This window comes from Lagopus leucura, unplaced genomic scaffold (genome assembly GCF_019238085.1).
Source record: "Lagopus leucura isolate 7727_CA_CO unplaced genomic scaffold, USGS_WTPT01 Super-Scaffold_100001, whole genome shotgun sequence".
NCBI classification, from domain to species: domain Eukaryota; kingdom Metazoa; phylum Chordata; class Aves; order Galliformes; family Phasianidae; genus Lagopus; species Lagopus leucura.
The window spans coordinates 51,827,594-51,852,041 of NW_024962262.1; the positions used below are offsets into that span (position 1 = coordinate 51,827,594).

The 24,448-nt window shown below is 38.7% G+C and overlaps 2 protein-coding genes across 6 annotated transcripts in view; both read right to left on the minus strand.

The window, feature by feature from the left end:
• Positions 1–1,316: 1,316 nt before the first annotated feature.
• Positions 1,317–15,647, minus strand: LOC122178180 (arylsulfatase D-like). Of its 5 annotated transcripts, none has more exons than XM_042868180.1 (12): positions 15,513–15,621; positions 14,078–14,248; positions 12,443–12,508; positions 10,066–10,215; positions 9,187–9,308; positions 8,123–8,245; positions 6,232–6,655; positions 5,184–5,320; positions 4,840–4,974; positions 2,996–3,158; positions 2,250–2,371; positions 1,317–1,804 (listed from the first exon to the last, which is right to left on the minus strand). In XM_042868180.1, the coding sequence occupies exons 3-12, from the start codon at positions 12,487–12,489 to the stop codon at positions 1,440–1,442; spliced, it is 1,788 nt and encodes a 595-aa protein (XP_042724114.1). In that variant the 5' UTR covers positions 12,490–12,508; positions 14,078–14,248; positions 15,513–15,621; the 3' UTR covers positions 1,317–1,439. The 5 variants fall into 5 exon arrangements, with proteins under 5 accessions (XP_042724114.1, XP_042724117.1, XP_042724112.1 ...); XM_042868183.1 differs by lacking the exon at positions 15,513–15,621 and adding an exon at positions 14,359–14,496; XM_042868178.1 differs by lacking the exon at positions 14,078–14,248 and having other exon boundaries at positions 15,574–15,647.
• Positions 15,648–24,376: 8,729 nt separating this feature from the next.
• Positions 24,377–24,448, minus strand: part of LOC122177415 (arylsulfatase D-like) — a 14,085-nt gene continuing 14,013 nt past the window's right edge. The window contains exon 12 of the mRNA XM_042866792.1: positions 24,377–24,380. Coding sequence (XP_042722726.1) covers positions 24,377–24,380 — 4 coding nt within the window. The remainder of the gene's footprint in view (positions 24,381–24,448) is intronic.

Below are 24,448 nucleotides of genomic sequence, written 5' to 3' on the forward strand. Positions count from 1 at the left end.
CACTGCACCAAAGCACAGGGAGATATTTTTTCCTCACTACTGCAAATTCTCTGCCAGCAAAAGCTTAATTTTGAGTCACTGGGTGCTTTATACTGGCACTCTCTATTTTTTCTCATGTCTGGGTACTAAAAGGAAGTGCAGGCGTTCATACATCCCCTTATAACCTTGACAAGTTTTCTGTAGTAGTAAAGAAACAACAGACTGAAATGACACAACAGAAATTTGCATCATCTCTAAGTAATGCTAATGAAAAAACACTGAGATAAGAAAAATGAAGCAAATAGACTAGCTGAGCAAGTAAAATGTTTGCAGGGGCAGCTGTAAGGGGAGAAAAAAATATATCTGCAAAATCTGTAAACAATCTCTTTCTGTTAACTCACTTCAAAACCCAATTTCTGTACAGAGTTTTAGCAGTATGCTTATAATAAAACCTGACTTCATATACATCCTGTGAGGAACAGCCAATAGTACAGCTTAAAGCATTAAAGTCTCTGCAATTTCACTGCAATCTTCAGTACAGTCATGTGCCTCCATAGAAAGCCTAGCTAGGGTCATACCACTAGGTTTTTGCTTGGTTGGTTGGTTGGTTCTTGTTTTCTTTTAAACTAGAACTGGCATGATCCCTTCTTAGGAGCTATGGTTTGTAAATATAGGCATATGACTGCCAAATATTTTAAACATTAACTCTTATGAGCTTCAAAAGGACCACATTTTGCTAACTGACTATGAAACAGTGCATGGTATTTATCCAAACATTTTTATTGGCAACTTTTATACAATAAAACTACTGTATGCCAACATAATCTGCATCAGGACCTCCTACTGAAGAGCAAATTGCTTCCCTCTTCTTTGTCACTATTGCAGAGTTATACTGGTCTTCAACATTTCCAACTTCATATTTTTTTGTGATATCTGTTATTGTCAATCAAGTAAAGTTGCATGAGAACTATCCCTGACAAAATCACAATCACTCAACATCTCAATAATACTTCTGCAAAGATGACAGAAAAATGCAGAAACCAATAACGACAAACTACTATGTTGGATAGAGAATGCCCATGAATCATAGACCACAGAAGCACAACTGCAATCATACAGAGATTTATCTAAGTCAGCATGACATACTAGGGTTTCTTTGGAGTTCTCCAAATTGTCCTGCTTGGGCAGGCATAAACTAGACAGAATTTAGGCATATCCCTCTACAGCTGTCTCTTAGATCTAAATCTGTAAAAAACTCTCTCCACTCCAGTCCTTTACCACACCGGACAGGATTTCCTTAAACCTTTGTTTAGTGGTAAAGAATAAAAGAGTAAATCTCAACTCAAAATTACTTTATTCTCATTCACTTGGCTTGCAAGACAAAGGACATGATTATTTTCTGAACGCTTGGTCAGCAAAGGACTCAGTGCCAAAGGACATGTTAGCAGTCATCCATCTCACTAACTCTGTGTGTTTTCACCTTCTTTATCACACCAACAGAACGGGAACATCCCACAACAGGGCTGCAGCCATGGCTTCCAGATGATGTTGTACCTGGAGAGCTGCTGTGGGACTGCAGTCAGTGTCCTGCGGTGCTCTTCAATGGCTCTCCCAATCCGCTCTATTACAGTGTCAAAGAGGGGCTCGGTGTCAGCTGACAGAGGCTGGGACTCAGAAGGGTCTCGTGAGAGGTCAAACAGCAGTGGAGGGTCATGATGGGTCACGCCTTCCCCAAAACATGGGCAAATTCTTTTTCCATAACAAGCCCCAGCCCCAGCTGGATGAAAGACTGGGGTCACATAATGAGCCTTCCAGACAGCTCCACCTGTCAGAAAAGAAATCTTATGGCACAACTACAAGACAGTAGAGGAAAAGATGAATCGTCTTTAAGCAGTGGTTGCTTACTAAGGAGACCTCTTGTCACAAACCCTGGCTTTCACATCACCACAGATAACATCCTTTGCACCAAGTACTGAGTTTGAAGATAGAAAACAGTGAAGAAGACGTATCAGGCTTCAAGTGTAGTAGGCAGCCAGCTTCTATTTCCATCCCACTTCCTATAATGCATTTCCTTTATTACTTACAAGTATTTTTTAGCTGTAAGACAGCTCCAGCTAGCGAGAATTACTGGTATATAATGCATAACAATTTCAAAAATCTCAGAGATCAATACAGATAAATGTCATCATGCAAGAAATCCATCATACATCAAGAAAGATATCAAGAGAAGAAATCTTATACTGTAGTTAACGGGAAACGTTTACACTTACTGTCCTTTTGGTGCCATCGCACTGCATGCAAGTAGGATCCACAATAGTGAAAGAGAAACTTATGCTCTGACTTTTGAGTTCTTCCTTGGAGTAAAGGCATCAAGTTTCGTCCGTCGATTACCCTAATGTAATGAATATTCAGGAAGGGACAAACCTGACAGAGTTAACTGTATATTGTCACATCCAGCAGATTGTCAGGCCAACATTTTAAATCCTTTAGACTTTTTTAATTTATTGAGTTAATTCGCTATTTTCAAAATATATGGAGAAACTTATTCCAGTTAGTAATACATACACAGTATTTAGGGTTTGGTCTACTGGAATAATATTCTTTATTCAGACAAATTGATACTGATCCCATAATTGTTTAGCAAATTCAAAGGAGTTTGTAGAAATCTTTTGAACAAGTACGGGCTTAATGTTGTTAGGAGGAGTCTGTATGTGTCCATAACTTTGGAAATTTGATACCAAAATAACTTCAGCCATCAATTCTTTCCTGAGCGATGCTGAATTTTGTTTAGAAATGAACAAGACTTGTGGCCACATGCATACCTGTGGGCATATCCAGGTGTGTATGGAGAAGGGAGGGAGGGTTGCTTTTGAGTTTAAAATCTTAGACTGGGTTTGAGACTACAGTATAGATGGGAGATCTCCTTGGATTATTAAAAAAAAAAAAAAAAAACCAACTGAAATTATTTAGTTGATAACTCTCCGTTCAATTTCTCCTACTGAAAATATCTCCATACCTGTCCTGTGGCAATATTCCTCCAGCCAGATGAACAACCGTGGGAAAAATATCCATCAGACTTGTAGGTTCATTGATAACAATGCCTGCAGGTAACACTCCTGGCCACCTGAATATTCCTGGCACACGGATCCCTCCTTCCCAACCTCCCATGCCTTTTCCACCTGCAGTAAAATTAAACAATATACAGTTCAGAGGCAAACTCACAAGGAAGTATTCACAGAGGCAGCAGACACAAGACTGAAGAAACACTCGATACTCTGTTTAAATTTACACAAAACTTAAGAATTACTATCTTACCTTAACAAACAGCTCTAAAAAATATTTCTTCTCTTTGTAGCCATGGATTCCCTTCAGAATCATAGAATCATAGAATGGCCTGGGTTGGAAAGGACCTCAAAGATCCTACCTGCTATGTGCAAGGACACCAACCACCAGACCAGGCTGCCCAGAGCCACATCCAGCCTGGCCTTGAATTTCTCCAGGGATGGGGAATCCACAGCCTCCTTGGGCAACCTGTTCCAGTGTGTCACCACCCTCTGAGTGAAAAACTTCCTCCTAACATCTAACCTAAACATCCCCTGCTTAGTTTAAAACCATTTCCCCTTGTCCTATCACTATCCACTCTCATAAACAGACACACCCCCTCCTGTTTATATGATCCCTTCAAGTGTTGGAAGAAAATACATGTTTTTAACACAGAAATATTTCCAAATGCCTTAAACATCTTTTGTATTTTTCAAATTGAGATTTGGATCTGACTTTCCTAATGCAATATCCCTAAACTCAGAAGCAAAAAATCTGAACTATGAAATCAAATCATATGCACGTTACTTAAAATGACAGCAAAACACCTTTTCCCAGCTTGCTACTAACGTAAACTAACACAATACAGCATCTTGATACCAGAGATGAAATAAGGAAAGAGATGGAGAACAAGCATACTATAAATAAGACCTTCCCTAAGAGCCAGCAACCATTGCTTGGCATCAAAACATTCACCATGTGGGAGCCAAAGTTCCATGTCTTAGACCTCCGCTGTGCCCTGCAGAAAAGCTCAAGAAGGTTTGTAATTGGAAAAAACCTGTTTTAGGAAAGTAAAAACAAGAGAAGTTTGGGCAAGAAGTGGATGGTTCACTGGTGGTAAGAGAGCCTAAACCCTGAGTCCTGTCCAAGCACATGCTCATGGCAGAACACAGGAGGAAGTGATTTAATGATTCAGTGTTGCTGGGGCAGATGGGAGAAAGTGCAATGAATGCATATCTTGTGGCTTTAGAATTCTCCTGCACTGCTCAGGAGGCTGAATCATAATTCACAGCACAAAAAGCAGGCAGTAGTGAGTGAAGTCTTTTTGCATCACCAAAGTCATTTGGGTCTTATGCCAATCATTGACTTACATAGAGTTTGGAGGCATACAGGGGGCTAAACTGTTGCTGTAAGTCATAGCACAATGTGTCCTTACCCTATTTCATATCAAATAGGCAATGATTTCTGGAAATAATGAGAAAAAAAAAAAAAAAAGTAAATCAGGAACAAACATATTTGGGGCCTAGCAGGGGAAAAAGAGGAGCTTTAAAGGGATCTATAGTATTTTATTCAGTGCTTTTTGCTTGAGAACACCAAATAGTTTACAGGTATCAAACTGTATAGTACTGTTATCAAAGAGATGTGTAATAATGCTTACATTTTACTGAAAGAAAAAGTAAGATTAAAGCACCTATGTTTGTTGCCTGTATTTCAAGCCAGAAAACAACGTAACCCACTCTAGCCTTAACAACTTCACCTAGGTTACATCATTGTGTTTCTGTTTTTAATCAACATGTAAAGCTGTATTTCATTTCTTACCTTTATAAATGCCATTCCAGCCACCCATCTGGGTAGAACCATTCTGAGCTTCCAAGTGTCCTCCATGATCAGAGGCAAAGTATGTGAATGTATGATTTTTCAGACCTTCCTTGTCAAGTAAATCTAAAATTTTGCCTTAAATTTAAGGAGAGAGACATCAGGGTTCCAATTAAGCAGTTGGAAAGATCAATTCACACGTATAACATTTTGATGATATTTTGCAGTGTGTTCTGAGAAGGTTTTAACAGCATAGATTGCTGTGGATACCTGGCTTTATTACTTCTCTTGCTTTAAATCACACAGATATACATATCTGAAACAAATCCCTCATCAAGGATACTTGCCCACCATCCAGTCCATTTCTTCTACATTGTCTCCATACAAACCGTGATGGCTTTTCCCAAGAAATTTCACTGTGGTGTAGAGAGGTGTGTGAACATGAAGAAAGGAAACAAAGAGAAGGAATGGTCCATGTCTGTTTCTTAAAAACAAAGAAGCATAATTTTTGCTGTGCATTTGAAATATTTTGAAAGTTTTCATATTCATCAGTGCACAGACACAAACAATCGGTCTATACTGTATCCACATACAATGCAACCCCGTTGATCTTAGTTTATTGTTGCTTTCTTGCATGAAATGTAGACAAGACAAACAGGTTTTTAGTCAGATTCCCATGTGTAAACAGGCATGGCACTCGTGCAGTGCTTTTAAGAATCAGCTGCATGTCTCTGACTCTTTTTTTAACTAAAAGCAATTGGAAATAGTTTTGTATTTACCTAGATTGACATGGCTTTTCTAAGATGGCCATTAAAGTTTTTCAGTATATATGTTTAAATATACTTTTAAGAAAAGGACAGTTACTCTCCCTGTTTTACAGAAAGACATCTGGCACACAGAAATATTTATCAAGGGCTGTATAGGCCAAAGAGGAACTTGAAGCTAGTAGTAAATTAATGCTGTTAGTCAGCTTCCTTCTCAAGTGTTCGAATGACATGAAAATGGAGCTAAATGTTTTGAGATTTTCACACGGAATAATTTTGTGCATCATTCCCCTTTTATCTCATGTTTTATAAGGATTATGAGAAAAAGCACAAATGAGGCTTGCAGAGTGACATGTAAGAATTAGCTGGTCAATAATGGAAGAAATTTATTATTTTTAGGTTACAGTGTATGATGAGATGTTTATGTATAATTCGGTGAAATCTTATTTGTTGTCTTTTTCTACGTGGGCAACTAAAATTTAAATTTCTAAATAAAAAACTTGGCTATGACTTTTAAGAAGTTATATTTTTAAAAGCTATATGGCTATAGCTAGAGTGGAAAAAAATACCCTATTCGAAGAGTCCAGAGCCTCCTATCACTTCTAAAGAAAATTACAGACAACCATTTTACCTTTTGATAAATGACGTTGCCTCCTTCAGCATGAGGGAAGCAGTCCTCTCTAATCTCATTGGCTGCTCAGTGATATCATGGTTCCTCATTAGGATGCAGTTCCAACGCTGCACAAAGCCATAACTGGAGTACCAAGAAATGAAGAAAAGGCAGCCCGCCAACGTGAAACAGGCAATTATCTTCCAGCGGATGGAAACCAAACCAGTCAGTCTTCCAGCAGCAAGAGTAAGAACAGCAAGGGCAATTATCTGACTGTAAAGCCAAAGCTTGTCTTGAAGGGCTACATCCATATCTGGAGGCTTGTTTTCTTGACAGTTGCTTATAAGTGTAAAAGGCATGCCATAAAAGTAGTCAAACCCATGATTTAAGGGATGGTGACAATGATCATTGAAGGATTCACAGTTTACACCTTGATGCCACTTTCCTGAAAGTTTTAAAGCATGAAAAAAATCAGAACATTTAACTGGACAACTTGAACAGATGTTCAAGTAGCATTGCAAGTACTTCCTTGGGAATTTGGTGAATCAAAGCATCAAAGTGCACAAGCAAGCATGATGAAACCAGTGCTTGATGGGTAAATGTTGTGTCCTAATGTGCGAACCCCAAATGGTCACACAATAAAAAGAGAAATCTGCAAAATGGCCAGGTCAGGTACTGGAGTGATGAAGGTTGAGGATGGGATTTCAATTTCTTTTCAATGAGGATCAGGGGATCATAGTCTCTAAATCACCAGCTGCTTTCTTTAATATACCTCCTTCCTAACTTTGAGTTGCTTTATTTGCAACTTCTTTTAATACGTTGTAAATTTACTAGAATATCCAAGAAACTCTTGGCCAGTGTTGACAAACACTCTGATCACCAGACTCAGAAAAATGATTTCCTAGGCATTGTCCTTATTCAATATGAAGAGGAGGAGAAGGCGTAAAACAACCTTTCACTCTATCCCTGCCTAGTCTCCCAAACAGAGCATGCAGACAAAAGCTTAGAAAATGTGCTGGATCAAAGAACCCTGAGGTTTGCTGGTCTACATGATTGCCAGGTAATTATAGACTCAGCCAGGAAGACTTTACCTCATTATCTTTCAATTCAATGCAGCCACATATATTTTCAGAACTTGGAGATGACAATGTTTTTGGCACAGCTGAACTCCTTGGCTTTAAGGGATATACCTATTAATTTATACTAAACGATCCATTGCAGAAGTATCTTTCACTTGAGCAAGTAATAAAAGCAGGACAGAAGGGAGAAGAAATACTTCGCCAGTCCATTTTAGAGTATTTAGAAAAAGAATGATGAAAATTGAAATTGTAGAGGTCTGATCAATGTCACAGACAGGAAGGCACGTGCTCCAGGACAGTGTTTCTCTAATGTCCTTCTATCTTCCTCAGCTTCATTTGAGGGAACTGCCACAGTACTGTGCCTCTTTGAGGCCTCACAGCATCACCTGTGAGGCACTTGTGCTTCATCACCTGTTTTGTGGGTACAGACTTCATTCCTTTCTTCCCCTATCCTCTTTTGTTTCCTTGCCTTTTGCCTCAAATGCTTTTGAAATGCTCAAAGACTGTTATTTGGAACAAATAACAAAGTTAACAAAACTCTCTCAGTGGGCAAAACATTCAAAAGCCTTAAGCCAAGTAAAATAAATGCTCACCCATAATAATAATGGGTTAGGTTTTAATCCTTCCTGCTTCACATGCCCTGTGCAAATACCTGTATTGTCTTAAAACTCTTTAGATCACAGTATTTTCAGTCTTGTAATTACAAGGTGTTGTTTTCTGCCTTCAATCTTCTGGAAAGGAATCATGTTCATCAACCATTTGGGACAAGTGCAGTGCTTAAATTCATGTAATTAAATCATTTTTCAAACTTTTACTAAAACATTTTCACTTACCTATCAGCCCAGTGGTATAGCCTTGTTGCTGTAGAAGTCTGGCAAAAGTTGTTTCATTTTCAGGGAGCCCTCCTGACCCAGCATTCCACTGCAGTGCTCGGTATTGATTGCTGGAAGCCATCCCTGATAGAAATAGTTCAGATCATCCCTGATGGTCTCATGCTCTGCTTGCAAAGGCTGGGATGCTCCTGTCAGCCCCCAGGTCAGGTGCTTAACCTATAGCCAGCAGAGTTCCTCACTAAATGTAAATTTAGGCATATCTCAAAGGTAGGTGCATCCCATTAGCAATAGCACATCTAAATTCAAGTGTTATTTTTCAAAACAAATGCTGCCTAGTGCTAGATTTACCATCAAGCCGAAAATTAATTGGTGGGGACAGTATATAGAGTATATAGTAGATTCTCTTTTCTGCTTTTCTGAGTATATGTTATCATTTGGCCTCTCTGCTCCTCATCTAAAATGAGAGATAATTGCATTGCCCTATCTCAGGGGGATGTTGTGTAATGTTAGGTGAGATATAGCTCTCTCAACACATTGATTTTCCACTTAGCTCTCCTAATGTAAGCACTTCATTCTCCTATGCAACTCCTACTGGGAGATATCTATTAAGTCTTCCAAAATGTGTCTCAAGTAGGTGGTTAATGGATCCAGTATCCCATTGTCACTTCAGTTTTGTGACTTTCTGCACTATCTTGGCTATGAACTTCCACACTTCCCTCTTGGGAGCCTCGTTTCAACCTTATCTCTAACCATCACCATCAAAATGAATTCCAACAGTTCAGCCCAGGCTCTGGTGTACTAAAGAAATGACAAACGGTACTCTTGGCATTTCCCTATAGCCATCTATTTTCATCATAAAGATTTTCTGAATCCTATAAAGTAAGCTGATGTCAGCTGGTGAGGCAGTGGTTTCTGACTGTAAATTACTTACAGAAAGTTACAGACACTGGCTATGCACTTTCTAACTCAGGGTGAGGAATTAGCTGAATTCTCCTCCATTCCTTCTTATTAGATCGTCCCTCAGCTCTGTACATTAGAAATCTGTCGTTCAAAATAGGCCCAACCTGATCTGATGGGGTATCTGCCAGTGAGAAAAGCTGCTCTGCTTGGAGTGCAGAGCGGAGCTGCAGCAATGTGCTGAGTAAGCTTCACTCCTTCTCTTGCCAGGCGGTCAATGTTTGGGGTCCTAAAATAAAATTTCAATTTTTAAAAGAAGTGTCCTGAACTTTATTTTTACAATTTTTGTAATTTTAGTTTAAAAACAAAACTAAAATGGAAAGACATTTATATAAGGAGGGTAATTTTTTTATGCCAAAACTCCTGCTGTTCATTTTTTTTTTTTCAACCCAGTTAGATCCTTAATTTCAGAGTTTATTCAGTCAGTCTCCCAGAGCACATAGAGCTACTGGAACCAAGACTTTCTGCATCATGCTTTTAAACGCAGTGCTTATTTCATAATAGAGTGATGTAACATTACATAGAACTTATATTTTAAGATTTTGCATATAACTTTAAATAGTTAAATTTTATGAGCCTAGCTCTCCCAGATAAATGGACTACAGCAGCAGGAAGAGTTGAAATGGATACTGGAAAAGCACAGGGAAGTATGTATGAAATGGAATTAAGAATTTCATGAATGAAAATGAGAGAAAATTTTATTACTAAAATATGTAATTGGAGAGTTAGCACATGGGGGGGGGGAGGGGGAGGAAATAGAAAAAAATAAAAAACAAAATGAAAACATGATGTTTTCTCCCTTTCACTGTGCATTGTTTATTTAGGCTCTATTCCCGTGTGCATAGAAACAACAGGTACTTTAATGTACCAATTACTGAACTACCAGTGCCTTGAATTAAGAACTGCTCTTATTTTCTTGTTAGGTTTAATTACTCAGGATAGATATTCTGTAGTGTAAAATATATTTTTCTGAGACATTTTTTTACCTTATGGTATTGTTCCCATAACATCCTACATCTCCAATGCCGAGATCATCAGCCAGAAACAAAAGTATGTTGGGTTTAGAGCCCACAGCTGTACTAAAGCCAAATGTATTCCAGAATAAACATGAAATCAGCGCCATTAGGAAGTGCCTCCTGAAACACAACAAAGTAACTGTTTAAATCTGGGACTCTGAGAGTGGTTGTGAGCACTCGGGCACCAGATGGGTAGTATTAGAAACAAATCAGTGGGAAAACTCAGTTTCCCAGTCTCACTTTCAGCGGAAAGCAGAAGGCCAGAGTTTTAATGATTTCATTTCTTGCATTTCTACCTGCCACATCACTGTCGTCAGACAGGTTGCAGTAGCCTTTCTGCTGACATTCCAACATGCTAACACCCACATACTGCTCAATTGCATTTAGTATCTGGCAAAAGGAGAATTTACACTTTTACACATACGCACCAGACTTCTTCAATAAATACACTTAGTGCATTTGAAGCTAAGCATTCCTCCAAGTAAGACCTGGTCCTAGAGTAATTTTTAACTTGCACCATTTTAGTGCAGCAATTACTGAAATATGGACTACTTTTGATGGACAGAGGGCAGCTCAGTCTCTCGCACAGGCTGAGAATTCTGCAAACCATGCCAGGACTTGCAGTTGTATTGTAAGATCTTATATAGAAAAACATATTTTTGAATGAACAAGCAACCGCCACCTCTAACAGGCAAACACAACATACAGGACTTTCTGTAAATAGAAGAGAACTCCCAGTTGTAAATTAGTAACTACAGTTACTATGGGAATTTAATCACCCAAGAGCAAAGTTCTAGCTTTTTGTTTTGTTTTGTTTTTTGTACATTGTACTTCTCAGTTAAAACAGTGATTTACAGAGTTGTGATAAGGTCTTTCTTGTAGGAACAGCACAGGTATTTGTGATCTCTATACTTGGATTAATCATTTTAAGTAAAGGAGAATTTCCTATTTGCCAGTGTAGCATCTTGCAAAAGTTACAGAACTGGCATGATGAATCCTTCAGAGTGGTAATGCATTCAGTTAGAGGATCAGGGGAAAGATCTCTAAAGAATGCTGGAAACAAGCAGCCCCCAAATGCAGTCACTTGGCCATTCTTTCCCTGCTGAGGACAAGAGTACTTCTTTCCATGAATGAAATGAAATGAAAACGAAATAAATGATGAAATCTGTTTTACTTATGTCTGCAGCCCCATCCTAGCATTTTGTTTTTCTGGGTATTTGTTTTCATGGGTATTTGCTGACCCCATGGTGGGACCCAGCACTGTGGATTTAGATAAGGTCAAGAATAAATTCCATCTCAGGTAACCTACTGCTTATAGTTTCATGTCCATATTCTAATGTAATGTAGTATTACAGTACATTATAAAAACAAACAGCAACAACAACCTAAAATGATGCTTAGGGCTAAAAGCATCATCTTTCAACAATATTTGGAGGAAAAGTGAAAGAATGTTTCACTACAAAACACTGCTAAAGCTTTAAAGCAATAAGGGTGAAAGAATACAAAACATGTATGTACATATACATAAACTTTTTCTACCTATAAAACTGCACATTAGATTCTAGAAATGATGACATAGCCAGAGGATCCAATTTGGGACAGATATGTTGTTTAAAAACGTGAGTACATCAAATAAGTCAAGATGGTTCTAAAATCATTTGGCAGCTAGTATTAATAGGTGATTTTACATCATCTGTCCAATGAATCAGAAAAGTGCAAAAATACAGTCTACTAAGTACATACTTTTTGTTTACAAGGTGTAATACAGTATTACACCCTAGATGAGCACCCATAGCTTTAGTGACAAACAATGATCTTCCAAGCACAGGTTAGAAACCACTGGCACAGGTACTCAGATACTGAAAAGTCTACTGAGCTCTTAATGTTTTGCTCCTGTCTTTGCCTTAGAACTATTCCATAAGGTGATACTCCAATGTTTGGTGGACACCTCAAGAAGTACAGCACCACGATATTATAGCATACAGGTCCTCCAACAAAGTTTTACAAGGAAATTATATCTATATGGGAGCCTGGCACCTCAGAATACTGGTAGAAGGGGCTGCACAAATGGAGAGACCATTTTATAACAGTGTAGAATTCACATTCAAGAAGGAACAACAAAAAAAAAAGTGAGGAAGAACAACAACAATATGATTTCTCATGAAGTTACATTTCCTACATGAGGGTAAGGAAGGGAAAAAATACAGAGTAAACAAAGCATTGGGAAAAACGATTCACTTGAACCCTGGACTGCTTGGAAGAAAGGGTGGGCCAAGTCAAACAACGTATGCTTAATTCTGCCAAGTACAAATGAATACAAGAAGGGAAGAGCCAGAAATTTGTTCACCTGAATAGAATGGCAGCAATGGCTGTGCAAGGTAGGACTGCAATCATCTCCTGGTAGGCAGTGATCCTGAAAATAATAAATTGAGTATAGTCACTAGCATGATGTTATAGTAAAAATATAACTCAGCCAATTATTTTATCTCTGTACAAGAGAGAGACCAGTGAGGTGATTTTACATCAAAGACAGGAATGGATAGGAATTGTACTGTTTTTCTGACCAAAAGGTGACAATTTTCAACATGAAGTTTAAAAACTGGAGAGAGGGCAGAAAAAAAAGCCAACACCATAATTCAAGAGTCAGAAAAGATATTTTATACTGAAAGAGCACTAGAGCTTATTCAAGACAAAGACAGCAGGAGATTAATTAGTGCATAAACCCTTGCAGAGAAAATAAAGGTTCTAGCTGATGAGTTTTGCTGAGACTGAGACAGAATTTGGAAGCTGGAGCATGCAAATACATATGCATGATGTCTGTAGTCAAGGTGATTTATGCTATAATGCTTCCAAGCAAAGAGCAATATGATTGACAGTGAATGCCTAAAATGGAAGAAAATGAAGTATTGTAAAGAAACCAGTTATGGGGCTCCACAGAAAGACAGTCAGATGAAATTTAAAATTTTATCAGAACAACAAACACATCTGTGTGCCCGTGAACCAGCAATCAGTTGTTGGCATTATGGATAAAGTTCACTGCATTTTCCCAAGCAGCTACAAAACACCTTTTTAAAAGCTACCTGACAGAGCTCCAGTAAAGCCAGTTTGAACACTCTCACTTAAAGTGTTCAAATAACCTGAGGATAACGGCTCCATACTTCAGGAAGCTTCTTTTCATCAAATCTTCCCTGTCTTTATTTCAAGACTGCTCTTAGTTTTCATCCCAATACACCTCCTCAGTACAGACATTCTTCTGATCCATATAATACCAAAATAATCTTAAAATACTAATTTTATAGACTACCTCATCTTTGCATGGACAAAGGGAAATCTGATGATACTAAATTATTTTCAGTAGAACTCTTCCAGGCAAAGAATGACTAGAAGTCACAGTGCAGTCCCCAAAGTTTAATTGAACCAATAAATTATGAGGCTATTTGCTAATTGGCTTGAAAATAGTCATTGATGTTACCACTTAATTTCAGCTGAAAAGTTCTCAAATGTCATTATTTACTAAAAACTTAATTAAAAAATGTCATTATTTACTAAAAACATTTACAATCAGAAGTATATTCCCATCAGCTTTTCAGCCTAGTACCTCCCACACAGAAGGTCATAGGACACTATAGAAAATCAGTCTAAACACTTCTGCTAAACGAAGCCAAATCCTACCGAGCCATAAGCAGTAGCAATAGGCCAGCCCAACTCTGTGTGGACGTATTTCACTCCATTAAACATTTTTAATTGTCTGTAAGCATTATCCAGAACTTGCCCTCTTCTGAAAGAGCACATTTAATGTGCATATTACACGACTGCCATAACACTTTTTTTCTCCAAATTTATCAACCATTAACAGTAGTTTAATTGACTTAGAATGCAATTCATTCAACTTGAAATCTTGGTTTATCAAGTGGTTGAATTAGGTGAACCTGATGGATTTAATGGATTTGTAACAATTCCAATTCCAACCAGGCTTATATACCTTTTTCTAGGCACCTTGTCACACTCCACTTTTCTTCAGCTTTGACTACAGCAAGCTGAAAGCCCAGAACTGTGAGAAAATCAGTCCTTCCTCCCTCACTGCATCTTGGCTCCAGGCAGTTCCTCCAGCCTCTGAATATTTCACATGTTGAATATATTCCTAGATTGAAGTCTATCCTTCATAAAATACAATAGAGAAGAAAAAGGACAAACTGCCACTTCAAAAATATCTGCCCATGACCACAAACACTCACTGATCAAAGTAAATTATATCTCATATACCTTCGCCATCTCCAGACTGGAGGGGCCGCTACCACACACCCTTGCAACTCAAGAGAGCTGAAAGAAACACCTCCTCCTTAAAGATGTTAGAGGGATTCTACTGCTTAACCGTCAGGTGAGAATAACTGCTTGCTTTCTGCCTTCTGTAATGACATACTACACAACAGGTTAATCACACTCAGAGGTATATCAGAATGTAGAATGTGAACTGCATCATGCATTGTGGCTCTATAAGAGACACATGCCACATGCAATGTGCTGTTCTGCTTTGCCTTGCTTCTTTGCACAGCTTCCAGGCAGCTGGATGCTCAGGAGAGCAGCAGGCAATGGTCTAGGAACAGACAGAGCAGGGAAACAACTGTACCAGTACTCAATTCTACACTTTCGCTTCACCCCACTTTCATGTCACAGCTCTGTGCCAGTCTGCCCCTCTGCTGACATCTCGTTTGGCAACAGCATAGAATCATACAATTGGTCAAGTTGGAAAAGGCCTTAAAGGTCATCAAGTCCAATCACAACCTAACCAAACTACACTAACTCTAACAACCTTCTGCTAAATCATGTCCCTGAGCACCACATCCAAACTGTTTTCAAACACATCCAGGGATGGTGACCCAACCACCTCCCTGGGGAGCCTATTCCAGTGCTTAACAACCCTTTCTATAAAGGATTGTTTCCTGATATCCAACCTAAACCTCCCCTGGCACAACTCGAGGCCAACATGTAATGGGATGTTGGTGGGCAAGTTCAGCCATAGCAGCCATGATGTCAAGAGCCAACATCATAAAAGAGGGGGAATCACCTATGCTTTACGGTTGACAGTGCTTCAGAGTACCTCCTGGCTTTGGGCTGCCCCCTGTAGCACACACACACTGTATTTGCAGCTGAAAGAACATCAACACAGGAAGGCAGAGGACCGGAGGCAGGAAGGGAGGATGCAAACAAACTATAGGAAGCAGCAAAAGGAGCCCCACAGCTGGAGCAGCGTGCATCACACAGAAGCAATCAGGAGGCAAACTGCACTTGTTTTGACACTGCAAAACCATGGCACCTCTTGAAAGAGCAATAAAGAAAGCAGATAGCCTGCCCCTCAGCCCCAAATCCTCAAAAGCCTAGAAGGCATGAAGGAGGGAAGGAAAACAATTGTTGCTGACCGCTGCACGCTTCTCCAGCCCCACCCACGCTCTTTTTGCCCGTCCAAGCAGTAGCGGATACCGAGTGAAGTCCTTTTGTCCTGTGAGGCCTGGCTGCCCGAGATGTACTGGCCTGCTGGGAAAAGAGTGTTGGAGCCTGCCAGGGAAGGGGGGAAAAGTCCATCCCGAGGATAAAACGGAAAATGGAGGCTTTTTTTTTTTTTTTTTTTTTTTAATATCAGCTCAGCTTTTACTCACCTTGTGCTTACTGCACTGTAACGAATTAGTGCAATCTTTTCTCAATTTTTCAAAACGTTGCATACAGATTGAATATGGATTTTTAAAAATACTTGCTATTTTGACAAGTTAGTTTTTGAGAATATTATCGTAGATTTTTTTTGTTGAATTAACCAGTGTTAGCTAATGTACATTACACATCTGTTTGTTTTTCACCCACAGAAGTGGAGACTGCATTAGTATGCATTTTTGTGCTTTGCTTTTATCTGCAGTGTAAGTCACTGTGTCTTTATAGGCTATTTTGGCATTTTTTGTGACTTTAAATCCCAAGCTAAAGGCATTACAGTAAGGGTGCTTTATTGCTAGTCTTTCAAAACAACCAATTTGGCAGGCTGAGTCACAGCAAAGCCCGCAATACCAAGAAAGAGCATTTTGTGATGGGAGTTGAGTGCCCCAGAAGAGCTACTGTTTATGGAAACCTTAGGGTTCCCTTAGCTTTTGGAATGAAGACTTATCACCAGTGGAGTCAGTCTCACTTTTGAAATCTAGGCTTAAAACAATTTCCTTCATTCAAACAGAGAAACAAAGTGCCCCAGAAAAACAACAGTATATTTGCAGAGAAATAAACTTCTACTTTCAGTATATGATGCTGCTTCCCTTGAGACGTGAAATGAAGTCCTTTCCATCATCACTGGTTGTGCTGAAATTTCATGAGCTCTCATCATAACCCTGTTCATGTGTTTTACAAATCAGGACTGAGCAATAGATGGCAAAGAACAAGACAACAAAACCCGCAAGACAGGTGATTGCTTTCCAGATGATTGGTATCCAGCCCATGAGTTGTCCTGAGGCAGTAGTGAATATAGTGAAGCCAATCATTTGATTATAAAGCCAGAGCGTCACTCTGAAAGCTTTCATCAATCACAGAGGTTATCTGACAGCTTTTCACTAAGCTGAAAAGCATTCCATAAAATAACCAAACCCATCATTTGAAAGGTGATGACTGCGGTCACTGTGGATTTCACAGTAAATAAACACCTTAATGGTGGCTTTCTGAAAGAATGCATATTTTTAAATGTTAAGAAACAAAATATAAACTTGAGCTTTTCCATCTAGAGTTTGTTAGCCCTTAGCATTTGTTTATTTTTCCTCAATAAAATTCTACTGAAATTGAAGGCCACTCTGTAGCATAGGTCACCCACTAGAAAGAGGTATAAACCACAGTCTTGTACTTGAAGAGCCCATGTTACCAATACAATACAGAATAGCTCATGCATGCCTTTTTTGAATTACGAGAGCTTTGAGAAATAGAAAAGACACCCTGTAATAAGCAAAGGCTGACATACCATTAACGATCTTAATCTTACTGCCTAGAAAGAGATTAGTGATTTCATAGAATTAAGTATCATAAGTAACTAGTTTATAAATAGTTTATCTTAGCAGTGATAAATAAGAAATAAATACCTAATGGATGTGTTGGCTATCTTTCAAATATTTCCTGAGCTTGTAAGAAAGTAAACTCTGTAGCTACGTCAGATGTTTGAGGTTTCTAAGTATTCCAGTCTTCTGCTGAGAGCAGTAGAAGAGAAAAAAAATAATCCTGTGAACACTGAAGAATACAGATAAGAGAAAAACTCCAAAGCAGTGACAGAATTATTTGTTCTTTATGATAGTAGTAGTATTCTTAGGGATTACTTTTTTTTTTTTTTTTTTTTTTTGTCAGTACATATAAAAATGCATAATCGATTACAAACTCTTATGTTGTGACACTGAATGGGAATTATGAGGCAATGCTGTGACCTTTCCAGCGTTGCGGTACAGGCAGATGTTGCGTGATTTTTTTTTCTTATAATCTTATTTTTGATGTTTCCAGATACTATCCTTTATTTCTGATATTTTGCTTTGCTCTCAAAATGCCATTTGACAGAAGCTTGAGATTATGCTCAAGTCCAGACATCACAGATGTCAATCCATGGGGTCAGGCAGACTCTGAAAAAGTTGCATCGTTTTCTCCACGTAAAAGCACATTCATGAAATACTGAAAATTGTATGTGATCTTCAATTGTATGTGCTAAATTCAAGCTGTAGCACTTGAGAAGTGGGTCCTCAGGTCGTCTTCTTTAAGCTTGAAAGATAGCTTTTTTCAATGTAACACATGAACGTTGTACAAAAAGGTTTGATTGAACAGAGATCATTAGACCTCCCAGTAACTTAAACTGCACATGCAAATGTTGCTTGTACTACTGTGCTGAAAGTCTTTCGAGCATCAACATTCAGATTTTAGAGTGTTTGTAGGATGTTCTTCAAATCCAGTCCTTAATACTATTTATATAATCTCAAGCTATGACCAGCACAAATCCAACTAAGTGAATACAGCTGTGGCTAAATAATAAAAATTGATTTTCACAAATCGTTTGAAATAGTTGTGTGTCAATTTGGAGAGAAAGAAATGTGGACAAACTGACTACTATTTTACAATCTGTCTGTTTCCAATCCTACTGTTGTATGATATGGTGTTCTACAACTAGTGAGGTGTTTCTCTTCCTGAAGGAGTGAATCTATAAATGGTGCTATTTGATACAGTTTTGTAGATTTAATTTGTGTTGTCTGAACCGAAGATAGCTTTCCACAACTCAACTTATGCATGTGTGTTTCTACAAAAATATAGTTGAGTTATAGATGAGTCAATTTATTAGTACAATACTTTTGAGAGCATATGCATATATTTAAATCTTGGGTAAGTAATTATGGCTAGTTCTGATACACATCTTTTGGAAGGAGTTTTAGGAAGGATGACCTATTCTCAATGACTTTCTCTCTGATAGAATTCTTTTTGATTCGTTGCTGCTGCTCAGACAAAATTCATTCAATCTCATCACTACTGAGTATCTCTGTACCTCTCATAAGTATGAAACAATCTTGTTCCTTTAGAATTATGGCAGAAGTACATTCAAGGACAGTGAGATATTAGCAAATAAGGTATTTCAGAGAGCATGCAACCGGACTGCTCTCAAAAAACACTGGCCAGCTGCCTGGCTCCCACTGGCACCCTCAGCATGAGAATGGAGGAAGGACTCCATTTCACTCCTCCAAAAACTTTTAGATCAAAATCATTCTAGTGCCAGGCTTCATAGAGCTTCTAATAGAGACATATATAGTTAGTTGTTTTTCAGAGCTTTCTAAAGATGCCTGTTTGACAGAATAGATTTTCTTGAAAGAAGGAATTTCAGAAAATGATAGAGTTGTCAAACTGATGGCTATTTCACAGGGTGAGCAAAATTAGATACACATCTAACATAAATCCACTACAATCCATCCATTCTGCCCAGAATTCTGCCGGAGGGAATGAATGCAAGTCTGCTTGGATTTACTCTCTTACCTCAAGGGATAACTGATTAAATATTTCAGAATAGGAATAATCTATTACAGAAAAATTATTTCCACATCTATTCACATTTCATTTTTTTTCATTTTTCTTCCCTGTTGTTTTTTTTTTTTTTCTTTTAAGGGTGCATATTGGCAGAGGCTGCCACTGACTTCAGCATGTAGGCTTCGCTTGTGTTAGCAAGACAGCAGTTTATCCTCTCTCCCTTCATGATTCACCACTGAGCGTCCTGCAGAAGGAGAGCAGGAGCCCATCATAAGGGATGTTGAGAGATTCCTAGAGGCAGAACATGAGCAAGAGATTCAGTGACTTCACTGTGATTTCTCAAAAAACTAATCAGATGGAGGGCCTAGCCCAATTCACAGACAATTTCAGAGTGAAATAAATGAGGAAGCAACACAGACCAGGTTGAGGTATACAGTATATCTCTAGGTGCAGATTTGTCCCAGTGGTGGAAAAGTTTCCGTCTTGATAGCTGTGAGGCTCCCAGAGAAATGCATCTGTCAAGGCCTAAACATGCAATAGTTTGTAGGGCTTTCACTGACCTGATGTTATTTGGTTGAAGAAAGCATGAGCTGTTTATCCAAGCCATCCTAAATACACTAAAACTATGAGTTATGCAGTCTAAAGGGCCACAGTAACCATCACAACACAGCACAAAATCTTGCTTAGAGGCATTCTTTATCCTTGGAGGCTATTTAGTCAACCTTTTACTGATTCAAATGTGTTTTGCCTAGAATATAAATCATGTTATTTTTTTCCCTTTCATGTCACTATTTCACTCTGGCAACAGTTTTGTTGATGCACTTTGCGCAGCTTCAAAGGATCTTTGTTCCTAGGCCCAGTATCCCAGGGCTGCTAACCACAAGCCTAGTGTCAGTAAATGAAACCCTGAGTGATGTAGAAACTGGGAGTAGCAATATTCACTAGAGCAGTTTCTATCTAATAATAACGTACTGGTTTATAAAAGATATACGATGCCTGCCTTTGCCTTGTTGTATCATGATGTATGGTTTGACTAAGGAAGGCCAAATGCTGTGAACATGAGGACCCAAACCTCAAGGTTCCTGAGCATAGCAGAAATGACTTATTTTACATACAGAAAGAGTTTATAAAACTTACCTTGTGAAGAAGTGAAGCAAACATACTTTTTTTTCTCTCTCCAATTGGCTCCAACGATTACTACCTGGTTTATTTTCTACTGCAGGGTTGTTGTACTACAAACTGAGAGGCCTTCCACTGATTGCTTGTTTTAAACCATGTGTAAATAATCTCCATGTACTCTTAATGATTCAAACCTGTGATTAACTGCTACTTGGCCAAGAAAAGAAGTTAACTGATGACTGAAAATAGAGGTAAAAATTACACATTCTGGGATATTAATCTGCAAGTACAGAAAAATATCTATATATATCATTTCCGTTTACCATCTCCATGTGTTCAGGCCAGTATCTTAGTCCAAATGTCACCCGTATTCATAGTTACTTTTCTATTTGAATAACAAAATATATCACCTGCAGCACTGTTGCCTCTGTTCTTCCTCATGATTTTTCCTGTCTCAAGAGGAGATTGCCCCTGAAGGAGGATGCAGTCATTTGCAGTGAGCATGGAGGTGCCTACATTTAGCCCAGACAGTGTGTTCAGCTCAAAGAGGCACCTGAAGTCCTGTAGAAGGCACTTCATGGCTAGTGAAGTGTACTTTTCACAATAATAAATACTAAAATTCCACCCAGTTCTCTTTCAGGTGCTGAAATGACCTCTGTGGAGCTCACCATTACTACTTTGGATATACGTTATCAGGGTATCTACTGTCTTTGGCTTGAACTTTCATGTTCAAAATGTGCCTCCAGATGAGTTAATCCCTTCTTCAGCCTGAGAATGATGCTTGTCTCATGCCATTCCTTCTGGTGGGACACTGGCAGACAACAGCTGTCTGCTTTCATTAGACAAAAATAACAAACCTTATTTTTTGGAAGACAAAAATTATGCTTGCACCAGTAGCATGCATGTATGGAAGACTGGAATTTGAAAATACATTTAATACCCTAGGGCAACTTCTCAAATTAACAAATTAGCAAATCTTATCCCTTACAAAGGTGTATCATAACGTAGAAGTCTATGTCTGAATCACATGTCTAAACTCTCACTTTAGATGATAGTCCACAGCAATGCAGCTTACCAAATGCAAATCCTTGCCTTCATTAAGTGTACAGCTCAATAACTTGAATTTATAAACAAGAAGGCAAAGTGTGTTGAACTAGAAGGTCCCCAGGGTTGAAAATTTCTTATTTAACCCCTGTAAAATTTTTAGGTTCAAACAGGTCTATGTTAAACATATGCACCTTGTACTCTACATTATGATACATTATCACAACAAAGCAATTCCAAGTTCATCACAAATCCACATCTGCCTTCATTCCATATATCTTTCCAAATAAGTGTTAAATTACCACAGAGTGTGCTTTCCAACATCATACATGCATGAATGTTAGTAAGGAATGGCTGTAGAAAACATATGAAGCATCAAATGACCCTCAACAAAACAGGCAGTTTTCTGCAGCACTGTGTAGCCTTCTCTGTAAACAGGAAGAAAAGGATGGAAGATCTGTTTGTTTTAAGAATGCCTGTACTGACCATCCTCTGCCTTCAGGCTTCTCTCATAACTGGGTTAGAATTGCCTCTATGGACATAGATAAAATCATAACAGCTACATTTTGTACACATTCTGTGCACTCTAAGTATGTTAGAGCCATAAACTACTGTAATGTAATTTAAAGACTGCCATCTCTGAAATTTCTGCTCCTGCTGCTGCCATTTTTTTTAAAGTTAGTGTTGTAAATAGCATTTTTGCAGAATTTACAATACTGCCAATGAATGAGAAACCTCTCAAAAAGCTGACAGTTTTAGATCACTTCACAGCTATTCATTTAAAAAATAACTATTTAAAGACCTTATTCCCAGAATTACGTATGTAAATAGGTTTCTGTCAACTCACAAGTGGCCAGAGAACAAAGCACTTGTTAAGGAACAGTGTGATACTAGAAGAGATTAATGAGCTTCTGCGTATGGATACTTTAAACCCCCTGCTTTGCAAGTAAGAGATACTTAAAGTACTTTAAAAAATCTATGTATTTTTTTCTCAGAGTTCTGTGGATTTGCATGAAAATCAGTTTGGTTGAGCTACTGAGGAATTAACAGGACTGACAAAACAGTTGTGATAAAATTACCCTAATAAACTCATTGATTGCCTGCTCGGATGGGGTCATTGAAGGAATGTCGATGACTAGGAAAACCCTGTTACACCTGCTGCTTCACCCTGTGGGGGTGATATTGATTGTAATTAATTTGTATTTGGTTGTGCCTGTGTGCTGTCGTGCTCATTAAAGAGACCTCTGCCTGATGTTGTTGGTAGTGCAGGTTAAACAACATTGAGTACCCAAGAGGTAACGCCCAGTACTGTTAAGAGAAAGACTGTCCTAAAGTCCGTAGTCCCAGAACAAGTTAAGCCAATATACACAGGGCCTCTTTGGTGTGTTTCCTACATTCTCCATGATCCCTGGATCTCATTTGGGATCTGCAGGATCCCTAATGATCGGCGGCCATGAAGTAAGAACAACTTAGAAAGTTTGAATTGTATATTGAGTTACTGGGTGGTTCAGAATCTCTCCAGATAGTTTGTTCTTCACTGAAAAGGTAAGTGAACAGATCTCGATGAGTACTGCTATTAATAACCTTTCTGAAATCATGTTTTTATAAATGATTGTGTTCTAAATGAGTTTAATGTTGCTTGTGCCACATTAGCTCGGTTTAATTACTCATGGGCAACAGAACAGTACAAACAAGACCTGAATATGATGAGTCCTGTGAGGGTCTGTGAGTCAAAAAGAAAAGCATAGCAGGCACAGCAGAAGAGCCATGCCTGAAACTTCTGGGAAGTACAGCATGACTTGTCATGGACTCATTGGCAACATGTGCCAATATTTGCTTATAAAACTCCTAGTAAAGGAGAGTGGGGGCTGGAATGACATTGTTAGGTGGCTGTTTGACAGCATATGAAGGAAGAGGACTGGAGGGGTGATAGTGCTACACGAGATGCCCAGAAGCTGACCTTGAGACTACAGGGAACAAAGCTTTCATTCACCTTGATACCTGTGCTTTCATGAGCAAACACCAGTGACCAGTGCCAGTTCTAGCTCTTGTATCCTCTAGCCCCAAACAGACACCCTACAGTGCTATTAAGTGTTCCTATCAAAGAAAAAAAAAAAGGGTTTAGTTATATACACAGGTCTTAGACTCACATATTTTTAAACATATTAAAAAACCGAGGGTGTAAAATCCTTGGCTTGAGAATGGAAGTGAGTCTCGGATCTTGGAAAAAAAAAATTAAAAAACAATAAATGTCCTGCAGTAAATTCTTGTAAAGAAAATGTTGGATATTGAATATGAACTTTAAATCTAGCCAAGAAAGAAGAAGTGAAATCAAATAAATTCAAATATGAAATAAAGTGCATATTCTTAACCATGGAGTAATTAAGCAAGAATCTGGCATACATGAAATGATGGATTCACTTCATCCCTTGAAGTTTTCACAGTAGGACTGAGCATTTTTCTCAACGAAGTGAGCAGTGAAGGAGCGTCTGGGTGCTCATCTGTCAGCAACAGTCTGTGAAATGCATGAGATCACAGCATGCAATACATCATTGCTTTTAAGCTGTAGGACTTTTTATTTGCCTGTAGGTTTCTCAATGGATGAACTGAGAGAAACAAGGGGGCAAATAAAAGCAAAATAAGCTAAACATTTACCAAAGGAGATAAATGAGTCCTAGCCATTTTTAGGGCACCGACATAACTTATGCGACCTGTGCTCAAATGACTTTGTACTTGTGTGACCATCAATACCACTATGCACTTGCTAGTGCTGCTAGTGCTGCTGAGGAAGTTGGTTGCAATAGGGCTCTGGAAAACGAAATTTTTTTTCCTTTTTGTATTCTCCATAAAAAGGAACTGACTGCAAGCAGAAGACACCTTTCCTCAGAAAGCAGTGGCAGATCCAGCTTATATGTATCCAAACTTCATGCCTCAACTAAGTAGTGACTTCTGATGAAGAAGCCCCAGGCTAATCAGCTGCCATCATCACTGCTGTTGGAGGGACTAGCTACAAGGAAGGAAGCTACTTTTAGAGGAGATTCTATGAGGAAATATTCTGGAGGTAGGAGGAAAAGTGGTCTGCAAAAATATATTACAGGGATATCTAGCATTGCCATTAACTGTAAAAAAGAAAGGAGACCTGACGGAGACCAGCTCAAGACGCCTGGGACAGACGGGCTTAAGGCTC

What these genes read in the sequence shown, in the direction of transcription:
- LOC122178180 (XM_042868178.1), bottom strand. Translation starts at nt 12,489, where the DNA reads ATGATTGCAGTCCTACCTTGCACAGCCATTGCTGCCATTCTATTCAG. An exon ending in GCAACGTCATTTATCAAAAG is followed by an intron (nt 5,321 to 6,231) that starts GTAAAATGGTTG and finishes TTTGTTTTTAAG; the next exon opens with AAACAGACATGGACCATTCC. An exon ending in GGAATATTGCCACAGGACAG is followed by an intron (nt 2,372 to 2,995) that starts GTATGGAGATAT and finishes TCATTACATTAG; the next exon opens with GGTAATCGACGGACGAAACT.